The sequence below is a fragment of the Sparus aurata genome, chromosome 12 (assembly GCF_900880675.1).
Source record: "Sparus aurata chromosome 12, fSpaAur1.1, whole genome shotgun sequence".
Classification (NCBI taxonomy): Eukaryota; Metazoa; Chordata; class Actinopteri; order Spariformes; family Sparidae; genus Sparus; species Sparus aurata.
This window is the reverse complement of record NC_044198.1, coordinates 29,052,877-29,072,296: the sequence shown is the minus strand read 5'-3', so window position 1 is coordinate 29,072,296 and position 19,420 is coordinate 29,052,877. Positions and strand designations below refer to the sequence as shown.

Sequence of the window (19,420 nt, the reverse complement as noted above, 5' to 3'; positions counted from 1 at the left end):
GAGCTCCCCCCCACCCTGAGGGAGCAGGCCACCTTTTTCCGGTTGAGAACCATGGCCTCGGACTTGGAGGTGCTGATTCTCATCCCAGCTGCTTCACTCTCGGCTGCAAACCGCCACAGAACATGCTGGAGGTCCTGGCTGGAGGGAGCCAACAGGACCACATCATCCGCAAAAAGCAGAGATGAAACCCAGTGGCTCCGAACCAGACCACCTCCGGCCCCTGGCTGCGCCGAGAAATTCTGTCCATAAACGTAATGAACAGAAACGGTGACAAAGAGCAGCCCTGCCGGAGTCCAACATACTCCGGGAACAGGTCTGACTTACTGCCGGCATTCCAAACCAAGCTCCTGCTCTGGTTGTACAGGGACCGTACAGCCCTTAACAGAGGGCCTTTGACCCCGTACTCCCGGAGCACCTCCTACAAAATGCCACGAGGGACACAGTCGAATGCTTTCTCCAAGTCCACAAAGCACATGTGGACTGGTTGAGCAAACTCCCATGAACCCATGAGCACCCTGCGGAGGGTATGGAGCTGGTCCAGTGTTCCGGGACCGGGACAAAAAGCGCATTGTTCCTCCTGAATCCGAGGTTCGACTATTGGCCGAATTCTCCTCTCCAGTACCCTGGAGTAGACTTTCCCAGGGAGGCTGAGGAGTGTGATCCCCCGATAGTTGAAACACACCCTCTGGTCCCCCTTTTTGAATAGGGGGACCACCACCCTGGTCTGCCAGTCCAGAGGCACTGTCCCCGACTGCCACGCGATGCTGCAGAGACGTGTCAGCCAAGACAGCCCCACAACATCCAGAGACTTGAGGTACTCAGGGCGGATCTCATCCACCCCCGGTGCTGTGCCACTGAGGAGCTTCCGGACTACCTCAGTGACTTCGGCTTGGGTGATGGATGGGTCAACCTCTGAGTCCCCAGCCTCTGCTTCCTCTATGGAAGGCGTGTCAGTGGGATTGAGGAGATCCTCGAAGGATTCCTTCTACCACCCGACGATGTCCCCAGTCGAGGTCAACAGCTCCCCACCTCAACTGTAAACACTGTTGGTGGAGGACTGCTTCCCCCTCCTGAGGCGCCGGAGGTTTTGCCAGAATTTCATATAAAATGTATGGATTTATTTATTTATTTGTTTTTTTAAATGTATTTTATTTTTCATATTTTTTAGTTTGGTGTCCATAGTCTGGTACCAGTAAGAATGCCTGTGAATTGTGACCAAGGTGGAAGGACTGTTACTCTACTCTTAAAATGGTGAATACTTTGTTAATGACTCAATAAGTCAGAGTGCAACTTTGAGTTTGAGTGTCACTAATGTATACGTTGAAGTTGAACCTATGGAATTTCATTTGATCTCATAACTCTTTTTGGTTATTATGTACCTGCTTCTTCCTGTAGAGACTAGAAACGGGCATACATGTACAGGTTTTGCTGTCTGTTGCCAACTATGGCTGCCAATAAAAAGTTAAATTTAAAAAAATAAATATTGTCTGTCTTTTGTTGTGTGTCCCTCCAGAGCTCCCACAGCAACATGTCTGTAAGGAGGAGGAGGAGGTTCTGGCTGACCAGCAGCTCTGTAACCAGGAGAGGAACTCCAGTCTGGACCAAGAGGACCCAGAGCCTCCAGAGATTAAAGAGGAACAGGAGGAACTCTGCACCAGTCGGGAGGGAGAGCAGCTTGTACTAAAGGTGGAGACGGATACCGTCATGTTGACTCCAGCTTATGAGGAAAGTGACCACAGTGAAGCAGAACCAACAAGTGACCACCAGCTCCTCTCTAACAACTCTCATGTAGCTGAGAGCCCAGACCAGAAAGGAGGAGAACATGGAGACTCAGGATCAGCTGGAGATGGAGAGCCGAAGCAACAGAAAAGACGTCACCAAAAAAATAAAAACTCTACCTCATCAGACATTCAACATAACACTCACCCAGTTGAAAAGTCTTTCAAATGTGACACATGTGGAAAGACTTTTAAGTTTAAGTCCCTATTGAATGCACACCTAAGAACTCACACAGGTGAGAAGCCGTATTCTTGCAAAACATGTGGGAAAGCTTTCAGGATTCGTAGTCAGTTAACAGTCCACATGAGAAACCACACAGGTGAGAATACGTATTCTTGCAAAACATGTGGGAAGACTTTCAGCCGTAGTGCTCACTTTACAGTTCACATGAGAACCCACACAGGTGAGAAGCCTTTTAACTGTGAAATTTGTGGGAACGCTTTTAGCCGTCATGCTCACTTAACACGTCACATTCAAATCCACACAGACGACAAACCACATTCATGCAAGACATGTGGGAAGACTTTCAGGCATCAGAGTTCCTTACCGCTTCACATGAGAATCCACACAGGTGAGAGGCCACATTCCTGCCAAACATGTGGAAAAACATTCTCTGAATCATCTACTTTGAAAATGCATACAAGAATCCACACAGGTGAGAAGCCGTATTCTTGCAAGACATGTGGGAAGACTTTCAGGCATCAGAGTTCCTTACCACCTCACATGAGAATCCACACAGGTGAAAAGCCGTATTCTTGCCAGACATGTGGGAAGACTTTCAGGTCTTGTGGTGACTTAAAAAAACATACGAGAATCCACACAGGTGAGAGGCCATTTTCTTGCAACACATGTGGGAAAACATTACGTGACTCATCTAGTTTGAAAAGGCACATGAGAACTCACACAGGTGAGAAACCATAACTTCGCCTGGGGAAAGTTTGTCTGATCAGTCTGCTCTGACAAAACTTTTGATGACACGTACAGGCGAGTAGCCTTGTATTTCCAAAACATGTTGGAGGTGGTTCAGTTCTAGTGCTTCATGCATAACTGCAGAACTTTAACTTTAAATGACCTACTTGTAGAGTCCTCAGAGGATCAATATACATAGGAGAAATGATGAGCTGACGCTGAATGTGAACAACTTCCCCTTGAGAAGATGTCAAAATATGTTTATGTGTCCATCTTCATGCTGATTTGACCATATTTGTTAACACGATGATTAAAAAGTCGAGTTAATCGCTCTCATGTGTCCCACTTATCATCGTTCCTCGTGTCCTGCTTTTATATAAACAGTTATATGTTAAATACTTGTAGGTTTTACAGTAGCTTCCATGTATGTAACCAAAACGTCAGCTGTTAGTTTAAAGTAGCAGTTTAGAAAAGAGTCCCACATTTCTTTGTGGAATTAAGCAGAGTAGATCTACACCTTAATACAAGGAGCACACAAACATAGTGTAAACACACTGTGTGAAAAGAGTTTAAAGATGGTGTTAAATATAGTTAATTGCATGAATTTAAATAACATGTAAGAAATGGAAAAAAAGTATTAAAAGTCTTTTGAGTCTGCTTAGCAACTGGAGAACATTTGTTGGCCCAATTATTTTCTTCAAGTTTAAAACTGTAGTCAGATATGTTTTAAACAAGTTCTGAATCAAATGTTTTCAGTCTGAAGCGGAACTAAAAGCCTCCGCACTTCCCCTGTCGGAGCTTTAGAGCGTGACACCCAGCGGAAGTAAACAGTAGCAGCTAGCAGCATTAGCTGACTGTGTGATGAATGAAGTGAAGACGGTACTGAGTCACAGCGCAGCTCATTATTGAATGAGTAATTAAAGAACAATGAGTTCAGTTGAGAGTTTGAGAGAGTTTGTCAACGAGCGACTAACTGCTGCTGCTGAAGAAATATTCAGAGTTTTTAAAACAACTATCGTCCAGTACGAGGAAGAGATCGATCGGCAGCGCGTCATGCTGGATATCTGCTGGAAACCCCAAGTAAAGTTACACAGGATAGGTGAGTAAAAGTTTCTTATTTTAATAACACTAATGTTCAGAGCCCTGGAGTGGCCACAGAGGGGGACATATGCATCGCAGCCACGTTTCACTACATGGAGCGAACATACGAGTGTTTCCCTCGTTTTGGTTCATTCCACTCCGGGACTCCGGAGGTTCTGAGTGTCCGCTGCACGGCTGGGCTCCGTTCTATAGAAGACCGCGGCGAAACTCCGCTCAGAAAATGATGATTTTACACACAAAACGTTCCGAAACATGTGAGGAGCACTAAAACTCAACAGAAAGAGGTGTGTCTCATTCAACCTGTTAGGAAGACATTTCGGCATCGGTTTGGAGTCAGTGGGTCACATGACCTGGAAGCTATTGAAACTTTCTGAGTATTTCTGCTTGTTGTTATTCGGCCTTTGTTCTGTGGGCCTCGATGCCCTTGTAAATGAGGGTTGCCTCTCAATGATCTCTGGAGGATAAATAAAGGTTGATTGGTTGATTAAATATTGTCTGTCTTTTGTTGTGTGTCCCTCCAGAGCTCCCACAGCAACATGTCTGTAAGGAGGAGGAGGTTCTGGCTGACCAGCAGCTCTGTAACCAGGAGAGGAACTCCAGTCTGGACCAAGAGGACCCAGAGCCTCCAGAGATTAAAGAGGAACAGGAGGAACTCTGCACCAGTCGGGAGGGAGAGCAGCTTGTACTGAAGGTGGAGACGGATACCGTCATGTTGACTCCAGCTTATGAGGAAAGTGACCACAGTGAAGCAGAACCAACAAGTGACCACCAGCTCCTCTCTAACAACTCTCATGTAGCTGAGAGCCCAGACCAGAAAGGAGGAAAACATGGAGACTCAGGATCAGCTGGAGATGGAGAGCAGAAGAAAAAGAAAAGACAACACAGAAGCAAAAGTCACAGTGATTATGCAAAAAACTCATCAGACATTCAACATAACACTCACCCAGGTGAAAAGTCTTTCAACTGGGATACATGTGGAAAGACTTTTAAGTTTAAATGCCAATTGAATTCACACATGAGAATCCACACAGGTGAGAAGCCGTTTACTTGCAACACATGTGGGAAAGCTTTCAGCCAACGCGCACACATAGCAGCCCACATGAAAACTCACACAAGTGAGAAACCTTTTACCTGTGAAATTTGTGGGAAGGCTTTCAGGGGTCGTGCTGCATTAATTTACCATATGAGAATCCACACAGGTGAGAAGCCATTTGCTTGCAACACATGTGGGAAGGCTTTCAGGTGGTGTGGTGACTTAAAAAAACATACAAGAACCCACACAGGTGAGAAACCGTACTCTTGCAACACCTGTGGGAAGACTTTCACACTAAACAGTAATTTAAAGGTTCACTTGAGAATCCACACAGGTGAGAAACCGTATTCTTGCAAATTATGTGGGAAGACTTTCAAGCAAACCAATGCTTTAACAGCTCACATGAGAACTCACACAGGTGAGAAACCATAACTTTGCCTTGAGAAAGTTTGTCTGATCAGTCTGTTTTGACGAAACATTTGATGACACGTTCAGGCGAGTAGCCTTGTATTTCCAAAATATGTTGGAGGTGGTTCAGTTCTAGTGTTTCATGCATAATTGCAGAACTTTAACTTTAAATGAGCTACTTGAAGAATCTTCAGAGGATCAACATACACAGGAGAAATGATGAGCTGATGCTGAATGTGAACAATTTCCCCTTGAGAAGATGTCAAAATATGTTTATGTGTCTTTCTTCATGCTGATTTGTCCATATTTGTTAACATGATAATTAAGAAGTCGAGTTAATCGCTCTCATGTGTCCCACTTATTATCGCTCCTCGTGTCCTGCTTTTATATAAACAGTTTTATGTTAAATACTTGTAGTTTTTACAGTAGCTTCCATGTATGTAACCAAAAAGTTAGCTGTTAGTTCAAAGAAGCAGTTTAGGAAAGAATCCCACATTTCTTTGTGGAATTAAGCAGAGTAGATCTACACCTTAATACAAGGAGCACACACACATAGTGTAAACACACTGTGTGAAAAGAGTTTAAAGATGGTGTTAAATATAGTTAATTACATTAATTCAAATAATGTGAAAGAAAATAATTAAAGGTATTTTTAAGTCTGCTTAGCAACTGGAGGACATTTGTCGACCAAATTTTCTTCAAGTTAACAACTGTAGTCAGATATGTTTTTTTTTTGTTTTTTTTAATTAACTTTCTTTATTGAGAGCCATTTCACAGACATCAGCGTGACAGTACAATGTAACAGAGAGGGCTTCTTATTCTTATTATCCCTCCCACAATCCACCCTACCCGAGAGAGAGCAATTCTCAAAGTAATCCAATATTGACATATGAAGAGTATGAAGTGCATAAAACAAAACCGGTACATAAATAAGGAAAATACTTTAAACAAATATGTAAATGAAGTAAAAGTGTAGAATAAATAAATAAAACAAACAAACAAAAACAATAAAACAAATGGATATATAAAAAAAATATATATATATAAAAATTGAAAAAAAATACAAAAAAAGGGGGGGGGGGGCTCAGACGTCACTATCAGGCAGAGATACCAAAGATTCAATATAATTTAAGAGAGGTCTCATGTTGTTTCAAATGAATTTAAGGAGCCATTGAGGGAGAATCTGAGCTTTTCAAGTCTAATGGTCAGTAACACCTCTTTCACCCAACTGCTATAAGATGGAGGTTGGGGGAGTTTCCAGTTGAGGAGTATGAGACGCCTGGCCAACAGGGTGGTAAAGGCAAGAACGGTCCGCATGGCCTTGGAAGCAAGAGGTTGCAAAGGGGCACCAAACAAAGCTAGGAGAGGATCAGGAGAGATCGTAGTGTTATAAGCTGTACTAAGAGTTTTAAAGATTTCCGACCAGAATGTGGCAAGCCTAGGACAGAACCGGAACATATGGGAATGGTCGGCTGGGGATTGTTTGCACCTATTACAGGAGTCAGTTACATTGGGGTAAATCCGAGACAGCCTCAGATTAGTGTAGTGAACTTTGTGTACCACTTTACACTGTAAGAGGCTTTGTCTCGCACAAATTGAAGAGGAATGAACTAACCGTAAGACTTGTTTCCAATAATCATCAGAAAGAGTGGTTCCGAGTTCTCGCTCCCAAGAGTCCTTGGGACCGGACGCTGGGGTGTCAATAGTTGAATTGATAAGGCTGTAAATGCTAGAAATTAGCTGCTTTTGTTCCGGGACAAGAGATTATAAATGAGTCAACCAGAGTTTCCGGGGGTCGACTCGGGAATTTGGGGTTCTGATTCCGAACAAAATGCCTTATCTGAAAAAAATGAAACAGGTGGGATTTAGGCAAATCAAATTTATTTGAGAGCTCAGAAAAGGACATAAAAGTCCCTTTGTTATAAAGGTCCTTAAATTTAGTTATCCCTTTGTCAAACCAAGTCCGAAAAGTCAAATCCGTGCAAGAGGGCAGAAATAGGTGGTTGTCTACAATGGGGGAGAGGTCTGAGGCTCTATGGAGGCCTAGGCTTTTCCTAATTTGAATCCAAGTTTTAACAGAGTGAGCGACCACTGGGTTCGAGGGAAATTTGGAGGCAGACGAAGGGAGTTGGGAGCAACCAGGGAGAGTCAGATATGTTTTAAACAAGTTCTGAATTAAATGTCTTCAGTCTGGAGCGGAACTAAAAGCCATAGACTGGTATTTGCTAGAGGTAAAAAGGAAAGAAAAAGGAAAAGTTGATTTGGTAAGTGCATTCAAATACCATGTCATGAAAGAATATAGTAATTTTACACAGGTTTATACGGACGGTGCTAAGACACCTGAGACAGGAGTGACAGGGTATGGGGTGGCAATACCAGTAAAAAGAATTGGAATCAACAGAAGAAAATCAAATAAATTAGGCGTTTACACAGTGGAGATGTTGGCAGTATTGGTTGCTCTACGGTGGGTGGAAAAAACAAAACAAGATAAGGTGCTGATATGCTCAGATTCAACCTCAACTCTAGCAAGTATAAGGTCATTCCATTCAAACAGTCGTCAAGATGTACTATATGAAGTCCTGCAGTCAGTCACAAGAATAGCAAATCAGGGAGGTCAGGTAAACTTTCTGTGGGTTCCAGCGCATGTAGGAGTGAGGGGGAATGAGAGGGTGGATGAGTTGGCAAAGAGGGCTTTAAAGAAAGGAGATATAGAAATGCAAATTAATATCAGTAAAGCAGAGGTTAAATGTATAATCTGGGAAAAAAACAACCAAATGTGGCAAGAAAGGTGGGACAGAGAAGAGAAAGGGAGACATCTATATCAGATTCAGAAGAATGTCAAAGTAAATAGGGTAGGTAGTGGAAACAGGAGAGAGGAAACTGTGTCAACAAGGTTGAGGTTGGGACATTGTGCACTGAACAAAACACTGAAAATGATAGGGAAACATCAAACAGGTCTGTGTGAGGGATGTCAGGAGGAGGAGTCAGTGGAGCATGTACTTCTACAGTGTAGGAAGTATAGGGCACGGAGAGAGATGATGAGGAATAATCTGAGGGAAATAGGGGTGCAAGAACTCACATTAAAAGGATTACTGAGTATGGGTGAGAGAGCACAGGTCCGGATACTGTTAGCTTTCTTAAGGGATACAGGGATTTTTCAAAGGATATGATGGGTAGTAGTTAGGGTGACTGACTTGGATGTAGCCTCCGCACTTCCCCTGTCGGAGCTTTAGAGCGTGACACCCAGCGGAAGTAAACAGTAGCAGCTAGCAGCATTAGCTGGCTGTGTGTATGAATGAAGTGAAGACGGTACTGAGTCACAGCGCAGCTCATTATTGAATGAGTAATTAAAGAACAATGAGTTCAGTTGAGAGTTTGAGAGAGTTTGTCAACGAGCGACTAACTGCTGCTGCTGAAGAAATATTCAGAGTTTTTAAAACAACTATCGTCCAGTACGAGGAAGAGATCGATCGGCAGCGCGTCATGCTGGATATCTGCTGGAAACCCCAAGTAAAGTTACACAGGATAGGTGAGTAAAAGTTTCTTATTTTAATAACACTAATGTTCAGAGCCCTGGAGTGGCCACAGAGGGGGACATATGCATCGCAGCCACGTTTCACTACATGGAGCGAACATACGAGTGTTTCCCTCGTTTTGGTTCATTCCACTCCGGGACTCCGGAGGTTCTGAGTGTCCGCTGCACGGCTGGGCTCCGTTCTATAGAAGACCGCGGCGAAACTTCGCTCAGAAAATGATGATTTTACACGAAAAACGTTCCGAAACATGCGAGGAGCACTAAAACTCAACAGAAAGAGGTGTGTCTCATTCAACCTGTTAGGAAGACATTTCGGCACTGATTTGGAGTCAGTGGGTCAGATGAGATGGAAACTATTGAAACAAAAATACATTTTAGCCTACATTAAAAACATTAATAACAAATATGAGGAGCACATAAGTCCATATAACAAGGTGTGTCCTAATCACCCAGTGTATTAATACAATCCAGCATCAGTTTGGAGTCAGTGGGTCAGATGAGATGGAAGCTATTGAAACTTTATGAGTATTTGTACTTGTTGTTATTCGGCCTTTGTTCTGTGGGCAGGGCCTTTAACCTAATGTTAGGCCCCGGGGCTGAGAGGTTTTGTAGGCCCTCCATCCCCTCGATTTATAGAGTCTCATTTTAAAAAAGCGTAATATCTAGGTAATCTACATCACAAAATGCAGTAGTTTCTTTCGAGACATACAACAGTGAATTTTCCCTCTTTGAGCCAGAAAACACCATAATATTGTTATTAACATATCACTGAGCCCACTTGAGTAGAAACACAATACACTTTATTTAAGAACCACACACAGCAACTTATGGTGATAATAAAACCAAAATGTGTGCAAATATGATTTCAAACGATATTATGAAAAACATCACCAATCATCACCTGTCTGCACAAACATTGATAATAACTAATAACAGCATAAGCGAAGAACAGCAACAGATCAAAGTTAGTGACCTGTTCTCCGGCCTCAGTGGGCCTGTCAACCAATCACATGCACCTGCACACACACACTCCATTCAGCCCCATGGAGAGCAACATGGCCTAATGCCAGGTGCCAAAAAGATGAAACTGAGCAACATTTATAGAAGGTTTGCAGTGTAATCTAAAAACATAATTTAATTTGCGGAAACAGAAATATATTCTGTGCTCAATAAATGTATTTGCATGTTTGCTTTTATGCATTTTAAGGTGAAATAATAACCCCTGCACTCTCACAGACTCTTGCTGGCTGCGCTGCAGACCGCTCACTCTTGCTCTCAATCTCTCCTTCTGTGCGCTCAACTTCGCCTGCACACTGGCTTAAGTTAGCACTACGTTAACAACAGCTAATCTGAATTTAGCGTCTGATCTCCAAGTCGTTTGTCTTTCAGCTCCTGCGGCAGATGCTTTCTGAGCTGCGCGTGGCCTTCATTTACGCAGCGCACTCGAGCTGCTCCTTTTGCGGATGAACGCAGGCGGAAGGAGTAATCACACACGCCGAGGAGTCCGTGAAAGGAGAAATACGAGAACCGTGTGTAGGGTAAACTCTGGCCGAGTACGAGGTCGAGGTATGCGGTGTCCAGGTGGAAGGGCAGTCCGAGTCGGAGCGCATCCTTGTTGTGCGCTCCGGTCTGGAGAAGTCATGGAGAGCAAGCGTGGACATATGAAACAGGCTCCACTAACGCCTCTCTATTAATTAAAAAGGATAGAACATGTTTGCATGGGGTGTGATCCATCATGTTAGCATCTTTACTTTGACAGGACTCCATTTTCGCCCAATAAGCGCGCACTTTTGCATCAGTATTGTTTCCCCTGCGGCCCGGGTCACTTGGGTCATTTGACTCGTCTCCCCCTGACTGCTTTGCAGCCTGGTCCTTTCTCTGGGACTCGTGTGCTCCCCCCCTCCCTCCCCCCCTCCACTGCTGCGGGCGGTCCCCTGCTCCTCTCCAGCTACATCCACCTGCGTGGCCTGCGCCTCCCCCGCTCCCTCCGGTGTATGAGATAGCGAGCTTTCCCTGCTGCTGGGTCCATCTTCAGCAGCAGCTGGTTTAAAAAAGCATTGGGATGCTCTTCAGTAATTATTTTTCGCCCAACTCTTTCTTAGTTTTTTTCTTTTCTGGGCACCACTCTCAAACGTCCTCCCCGACATTTTCCACTAAATGTCAATCAATCATAGAGGGACACACCCCAAAACTAACTATAGACATTCTGATAGGTCAGCCCACGGGCCATAGGGCCACGTGGGTAACTCCTAATTTGGATCAATCAGCAGCCACGTAAGGTGCGATTAGATTGATTGACAGAAAACCTGACAAGTTACAAAACAATATGATCTTTTCAGCTCATTGTGAACCTGAACACGTGAGGCCCCTGAACGCGTGAGGCCCCTGGGCTTCAGCCCAGGTAAGCCCGTGCATTAAAGCGGCCTTTCTGAAACTTTCTGAGTATTTCTGCTTGTTGTTATTCGGCCTTTGTTCTGTGGGCCTCGATGCCCTTGTAAATGAGGGTTGCCTCTCAATGATCTCTGGAGGATAAATAAAGGTTGATTGGTTGATTAAATATTGTCTGTCTTTTGTTGTGTGTCCCTCCAGAGCTCCCACAGCAACATGTCTGTAAGGAGGAGGAGGTTCTGGCTGACCAGCAGCTCTGTAACCAGGAGAGGAACTCCAGTCTGGACCAACAGGACCCAGAGCCTCCAGAGATTAAAGAGGAACAGGAGGAACTCTGCACCAGTCGGGAGGGAGAGCAGCTTGTACTGAAGGTGGAGACGGATACCGTCATGTTGACTCCAGCTTATGAGGAAAGTGACCACAGTGAAGCAGAACCAACAAGTGACCACCAGCTCCTCTCTAACAACTCTCATGTAGCTGAGAGCCCAGACCAGAAAGGAGGAGAACATGGAGACTCAGGATCAGCTGGAGATGGAGAGCAGAAGAAAAAGAAAAGACGTCACAGAAAAAATAAAAACTCATCAGACATTCAACATAACACTCACACAGGTGAAAAGTCTTTCAACTGTGACACATGTGGAAAGACTTTTAAGTTTAAGTCCCTATTGAAAGCACACCTGAAAATCCACACAGGTGAGAAACTGTTTACTTGCAAAACATGTGGGAAAGATTTCAGGGCTCTTAGTCAATTAACAATCCACCTGAGAATCCACACAGGTGAGAAGAAGTTTACTTGTAAAACATGTGGTAAAGGTTTTGGGATTCTTAGTCAGTTAACAGGTCACATGAGAATCCACACAGGTGAGAAGCCGTATTCTTGCATCACCTGTGGGAAAACATTCTATGATGCATCTGGTTTGAAAAGGCACGTGAGAACTCACACAGGTGAGAAGCCGTTTACTTGCAAAACATGTGGGAGAGCTTTCACAGCAAACAGGAACTTAATAGCTCACATGAGAATCCACACAGGTGAGCGGCCATATTCTTGCAAAACATGTGGAAAAGATTTCAAGATTCATTGTGAATTGAAGCAACACATGAGAACTCACACAGGTGAGAACCCATTTACTTGCAAAACATGTGGAAAGACATTACGTGATTCATCTAGTTTCAATAGGCACATGAGAACTCACACAGGTGAGAAACCGTTCCCTTGCGAAATATGTGGGAAAGCTTACAGCCGGCGTGCACACATGGCAGTCCACATGAGAATCCATACAGGTGAGAAGCCGTATTCTTGCAAAACATGTGGAAAGACTTTCATGCAAGAAGCTAACTTAACACGTCACATGAGAACCCACACCGGTGAGAAACCGTATTCTTGCAAAATATGTGGGAAGACTTTCAGTTCTTGTAGTGACTTAAAAGTACATATGAGAATCCACACAGGTGAGAAACCGTATTCTTGCAAAACATGTGGGAAGACTTTCAGGTCTTGTAGTGACTTAAAAAGACACATGAAAATCCACACAGGTGAGAGACCTTTTACCTGTGAAATTTGTGGGAAGGCCTTTGGGAGTCGTGTTGTTTTAACTCGTCACACCAAAATCCACACAGGTGAGAAACCTTAATCTTGCAAAACATCTGGGATAACATTCCGTGATTCATCTAATTTGAAATGGCACATGAGAAACCATAGTGTTGCCTGGAAAAGTTTGTCTGATCAGTCTGCTCTGACGAGACGTTTAATGACACGTACAGGCGAGTAGCCTTGTATTTGCAAAATATGTTGGAAGTGGTTCAGTTCTAGTGTTTCATGCATAATTGCAGAACTTTAAATGAGCTCCTCTGCCTCTATGGACGAGCCTCCCCTGGTGCATATTTCTACCCACTGAGTTAAAACTATAGACCAATAGTAAAGCTTTTAACAAAGGAATCAAACAGTGGCTAAAATCTAATCAACAGTGCACACATGAATAGTTCTTAACTGGTTACTGCTTGCTCATATTGCCTCTGCTCTGTTGCCTATTATGTCCCTTATTTGAAACTTGCTTGTATTTCTTTGATTTCTTTTTCCTATCGTTTTGTTGCTGTTTTGTTTTATTCTTCTTTTTTTCCTATCTTTGTCTGGTTTTTCCTTTTTCCATTCTTATTTTAATTGCCCCATTTTCTAACTGCTCTATCTTTTCAAAAGCTGCCTATGGACAAGGGTTACAAATTAGCACTTGTGCTAAAACACTTAAACAATGCATATGGTTTGTCCAATGTAATTGCTATGTCCATTTCAAATAAACATAAAAAAAACAATAATAATAGCAGCCTACTTTCTTTTACAATTAAATGTTATTGTTTACATTATCAGATGTTATAATGTTTTGTCATGGAGTTTATCTCTTCACTGCTGCTGCAGTTTCTGATCTTGAGCTGCAGACATTGTTAATTTTTTAGATTATCAAAAATCACTGCATTCATAAAATCGACGTTGGTGCTTTTTATTCTCACAGACATTTACATATCAGGATCTGGTTATTATAGACATATTCAATATTGAACTGTCATGTATCATCACAGTAACAGAGTTACATACATCAGCAGCTGCATTGCCGGCCTTGAGTAATTTAGTGCCCTCGGCAAGATCTTAGCCGGCGCCCTCTTGCATCTTAGTAAATTTCACAATCAATTTTCATACACTGACACAGAAACTGCAAGTATGTATTCATCAAGATTGTATTTCTTTTAAGTCAAAAATATTACAACTAATAAAAACTGAAGAAAGAAACAAGTGTGAAAATACACTATAAATTATAGCTGCTGCGCAGCGATGGGTCGCGTCCGGGCTATTTTGGCAATTCTGAGCAACAAACGGGAGAATAGGAAGACAAGACAGTTGACAACAATGTTCATTTTGGACCACTTGAGGCTTGAACTCACAACTTCTGGAGCTAAAGACTGTCATCTATCACTCTGAGCTAACTGGCAATACAACATTGGCTTCACAAATTGAGTAAGCCATTCACTGTTGTGCAGGCAGATTTGAAACCACTGTAAAAAATTCAGTTATCAAGACTAAAATCTGAAAATACACATATTGCAGCATGGAGATGTTGGTAATTTGTTGTTAACAATGATTGATTTGCTCCATAAGTGGATAACTGATGTTTAAAAATACTGCTTGCATTGACTGCAATATTCACATGAGAGCAGAATTCAAAATGTTCTCAAAAAGGTAGTTTTTTTTTTCATTTTTAAAAAATGTAGGTAAAATTCTGATGTTTGTCAGACATCATCTACCATGACTCTAAAAAATGTTAAATTTTTGTCATAAACATTAAAGATTTATTTATCAATTTGCAGGTATATGTTTACAGTAGTGTTCACAGTCAAACATTTTATGCACTGTAGGAAAAAATTGTGGGAGGAGATCGTTTTTTTTTTATAAGTTTTACAGTTTAAAAAAAACAGAGTGATGGACTTCATTTTAATAGGTTTAAATTGGGGCAGTCAAACGATTAATTTTTCTAATCGCGATTAATCGCATTTTGTCCATAGTTTTGGCACATTTCTTTCTGTTTTAAATGACCTTAATGTATTTTTTAATACTTTTAACAACATAAAAAAATGGCAAATATGCTTGCTTTATGAAAATGTTTATTCATGCATTTCAAATAAAAGGCTCAAAAAATATCCCCTCACCCTAAACGGGATCAAAACATGGTGATGTCTGCTTTTGGCGGTGGGCTCTCTGCATCTGCCGTGTGTTTGGCTTGCAAATGATATCTGAGACTCGACGTACTTCAGTGGTAACTCATTTCATGTTGACAGTACGTGCAGATAACTTTCGTCCTATGGACCGAACCAGTCCACCGTGTTTTTCCCAAACACCAACCCTGCTTCTTCTTCTTCTGATTCCCTTTCTTATTCTTCTGCCGCTCTCTGGATCAAGACTACAGGTGCCACTGATGGCCGTAAATCAAACAATGCACGTTTCTTTTTTTTTAAATACCGAGCGTTAATCGTGCGTTTAAAAAATTACGGCGTTTAGAGGATGTTGCGTTAACGCGTTGACTTACTTTGACAGCCCTAGTTTAAATGTACAAAAGTTTCTTCTTTGTTTTCAACTTGAGATGCTTGCTGTAGCGCCCCAGTCAGGGCCTGTTTCAGGAAGCAAGTTTAACAGACTCTGAGCCTCACCCTGAACTCTGAGCTGACTTACACTGTGAAGTGAAACTCTGAGTTTTCAGTTCCAGAACAGCTGATCTGAGTTCGGTAAGTCGACTCTGAGTATGTTAACTCTGAGTTGAGGTCGTGCCTGGCGACCAGTAAACAGCCATCATCATCAATGGAGCTCCGATACAGTAAATCACCATGGCAACAGGGGAGAAAACAGGAAGCAGACATTTTCTGGGAAAAAAAAAGTAACACGGCTGTGGCCGTAATAAAAATCACTGACAGAGTTTTAGATGTGGTCGTCTTTTCATTTTGGATTTAACATCACTTTCTTTTATATTAGCCTTTGAGGAAGTGGTTAAATGTTGTTCAGTGTTTTATTTTATTTCATTTTATTTTAGGCTATTTTATTTTATTTTATTTTATTTCATTTTATTTTAGGCTATTTTATTTTATTTTATTTTATTTTATTTAGGCTATTTTATTTTATTTTATTTCAGGCTATTTTAGGCTATTTTATTTTATTTTAGGCTATTTTATTTTATTTTATTTCATTTTATTTTATTTCATTTTATTTTAGGCTATTTTATTATATTTTATTTTATTTAGGCTATTTTATTTTATTTTATTTCATTTTATTTAGGCTATTTTATTTTATTTTATTTTATTTCATTTTATTTAGGCTATTTTATTTTATTTTATTTCATTTTATTTAGGCTATTTTATTTTATTTTATTTCAGGCTATTTTAGGCTATTTTATTTTATTTTAGGCTATTTTATTTTATTTTATTTCATTTTATTTTATTTCATTTTATTTTAGGCTATTTTATTTTATTTTATTTTATTTAGGCTATTTTATTTTATTTTATTTCATTTTATTTAGGCTATTTTATTTTATTTTATTTTATTTCATTTTATTTAGGCTATTTTATTTCATTTTATTTTATTTCAATCAGCTGAAATGAAATATAGACTTTGACCTCCAACCACTCATCATTTGAATGTGACTGTTTGTAACTGCGTGTCCTGTGTGGTTGTAATATCTTTTACTCTCCTCAGTTTTATTAGTTTTGTTCATTTGCTGCAGTTTTGGATAATTTTCAACCACTTGTTTTCTGTTTTATTTGCATTCCGTCACGTTGCTTCTTGTCTGTTCTTCTGTTTATTCGCTCAGAGATTATGTTCGATATTTCTGTTTATCACATTTTTGCACCTAGTTACTAGGTGGGTGGCCCTCAAGGACTTCTTAAGATTTAAATAAAGGTTGAATGAATGAATGTGGGAAAAATATCTTTTTCATCTGTGAAACTGCAATTTTATTTTATATTATTGAAAAACATGTGTATGTTTCAATCAAAATATAAAAAATATGTTCATTTGTTTGGGAAAAACTTTCAGATGTATCCTGTTAATCAGTTTCCCATATTCAGAGGAAACAAATGTTTCTTGTCGGTATGTGAAACAAAGTATTTTTTGAGTGAAATGAGATGAAAGAACCAGATGAACGTCTAAGAACCCAAATGTTTTGTCATTAAACTGAATTGCAGGTGGAGTGGACGGTGTGCACGAGTGCTTTTCTTGATTTTGTCGCATTTTTTCTCATCATGTTGGAAAATGAGGAAAGACAAAATTTCAAATGAAAAAAACTTGTCTGTAGTAGGAAAACTACACATGGAGGGAAATGAGTTGGGTGAAATTATCCAGTGTATTTGGGGTTTTTTTGGGATGGTAAAACTTTTCATGTAGAAGAACCTGTTTGTGGTTGTTCTAGTTGTTCTAGAGGGAAATACTTTAAAAGAAGTGACATCTGTCAAGTAGAATTTTCATTCAAGAGGATTTTTTTTCACGTTTGAAATGAACAGTTTTGTTTAGGATGATGGAACTTTTCATGTAGAATTTAGTTTTTGGGGGGGTTGCTCAAATGTCAAAACCAGCAAGCTTTCTTCTCAGGATGCTAACACAGTGAATGTGTAAAACTGAGTGAAAAATAGAATTTTAAAGAAAAAAGTGTGATTTCTTTTAAGAAGCAGCATTTCGGGGGCTTGTGTTAGCCCCTGGTCGAGGAGAACCAGACCATATGTGATGTGCTCCTCCTCCATTCTTCCCACTCCCAGGAAGGCCAGTGTCACAGGGAAGTTATATTTAAGGAAGCACTTTAGTTTTGCTTCAGAGGGAGAGAAGGCCGACACAACAGACAAACATATCTATCTCCCTGCCTTCCTTCCACAAGTTAATAGAAACAAGAAGACAAATTCTTACCTAACTCCTAAATGAGGAGAAACAGGAGAAAAGGGACAAAGAAAAGGCTTCTCTCTCCACTGGGTGACAAAAAAAATTCTATACACAAATTTACAAAATGCTCAGATTGTAGATTTCACAAACACAAAACACCAGTCAGTGCTTCACTCCTGCCTCTGACCAATCCTGGGGCAGCAATCAGGCGGCTCAAGCCAATCAGCAGGTCCAATCGTCTCACAGACACACACTCAGAGAGACTGCTACACACCTGGGGCCTGTTTCAGGAAGCAAGTTTAACAGACTCTGAGCCTCACCCTGAACTCTGAGCTGACTTACCCTGTGAAGTGAAACTCTGAGTTTTCAGTTCCAGAACAGCTGATCTGAGTTCGGTAAGTCGACTCTGAGTATGTTAACTCTGAGCTGAGCTCGTGCCTGGCGACCAGTAAACAGCCATCATCATCAATGGAGCTCCGATACAGTGATTCACCATGGCAACAGGGGAGAAAACAGGAAGCAGACATTTTTCTGGGAAAAAAAAAAGTAAACACGGCTGCGACCATAATAAAAATCACTGACGGAGTTTAGATGTGGTCGTCCTTTTCATTTTGGATTTAACATCACTTTCTTTTATATTAGCCTTTGAGGAAGTGGTTGAATGTTGTTCAGTGTTTTATTTTATTTCATTTTGTTTTAGGCTATTTTATTTTATTTCATTTTATTTTAGGCTATTTTATTTTATTTTAGGCTATTTTATTTTATTTCATTTTATTTTAGGCTATTTTATTTTATTTTAGGCTATTTTATTTTATTTTATTTTATTTATTTTATTTAGGCTATTTTATTTTATTTTATTTCATTTTAGGCTATTTTATTTTATTTTATTTTAGGCTATTTTATTTTATTTTATTTTATTTAGGCTATTTTATTTCATTTTATTTTATTTCAATCAGCTGAAAATGAAATATAGACTTTGACCTCCAACCACTCATCATTTGAATGTGACTGTTTGTAACTGCGTGTCCTGTGTGGTTGTCATATCTTTTACTCTCCTCAGTTTTATTAGTTTTGTTCATTTGCTGCAGTTTTGGATAATTTTCAAGCACTTGTTTTCTGTTTTTTATTTGCATTCCGTCACGTTGCTTCTTGTCTGTTCTTCTGTTTATTCGCTCAGAGATTATGTTCGATATTTCTGTTTATCACATTTTTGCACCTAGTTACTAGGTGGGTGGCCCTCAAGGACTTCTCAAGATTTAAATAAAGGTTGAATGAATGAATGTGGGAAAAATATCTTTTTCATCTGTGAAACTGAAATTTTATTTTATATTATTGAAAAACATGTGCATGTTTCAATCAAAATATAAAAATATGTCATTTGTTTGGGAAAAACTTTCAGATGTATCCTGTTAATCAGTTTCCCATATTCAGAGGAAACAAATGTTTCTTGTCGGTATGTGAAACAAAGTATTTTTTGAGTGAAATGAGATGAAAGAACCAGATGAACGTCTAAGAACCCAAATGTTTTGTCATTAAACTGAATTGCAGGTGGAGTGGACGGTGTGCACGAGTGCTTTTCTTGATTTTGTCGCATTTTTTCTCATCATGTTGGGAAAATGAGGAAAGACAAAATTTCAAATGAAAAAAACTTGTCTGTAGTAGGAAAACTACACATGGAGGGAAATGAGTTGGGTGAAATTATCCAGTGTATTTGGGGTTTTTTTGGGATGGTAAAACTTTTCATGTAGAAGAACCTGTTTGTGGTTGTTCTAGTTGTTCTAGAGGGAAATACTTTAAAAGAAGTGACATCTGTCAAGTAGAATTTCATTCAAGAGGATTTTTTTCACGTTTGAAATGAACAGTTTTG

At 40.4% G+C, this 19,420-nt stretch overlaps 2 protein-coding genes across 2 annotated transcripts; both read left to right on the top strand.

The window, feature by feature from the left end:
• Positions 1-1,414: 1,414 nt before the first annotated feature.
• LOC115593023 (oocyte zinc finger protein XlCOF19-like) lies at positions 1,415-3,037 on the top strand. Its single transcript, XM_030436336.1, has 2 exons — positions 1,415-1,422; positions 1,731-3,037. The coding sequence occupies exons 1-2, from the start codon at positions 1,415-1,417 to the stop codon at positions 2,698-2,700; spliced, it is 978 nt and encodes a 325-aa protein (XP_030292196.1). The 3' UTR covers positions 2,701-3,037.
• A 1,578-nt stretch (positions 3,038-4,615) lies between these two features.
• LOC115592722 (zinc finger protein 345-like) lies at positions 4,616-13,449 on the top strand. The gene is made up of 2 exons (XM_030435780.1): positions 4,616-5,156; positions 12,435-13,449. The coding sequence occupies exons 1-2, from the start codon at positions 4,805-4,807 to the stop codon at positions 12,782-12,784; spliced, it is 702 nt and encodes a 233-aa protein (XP_030291640.1). The 5' UTR covers positions 4,616-4,804; the 3' UTR covers positions 12,785-13,449.
• The last annotated feature ends 5,971 nt before the right edge of the window (positions 13,450-19,420 follow it).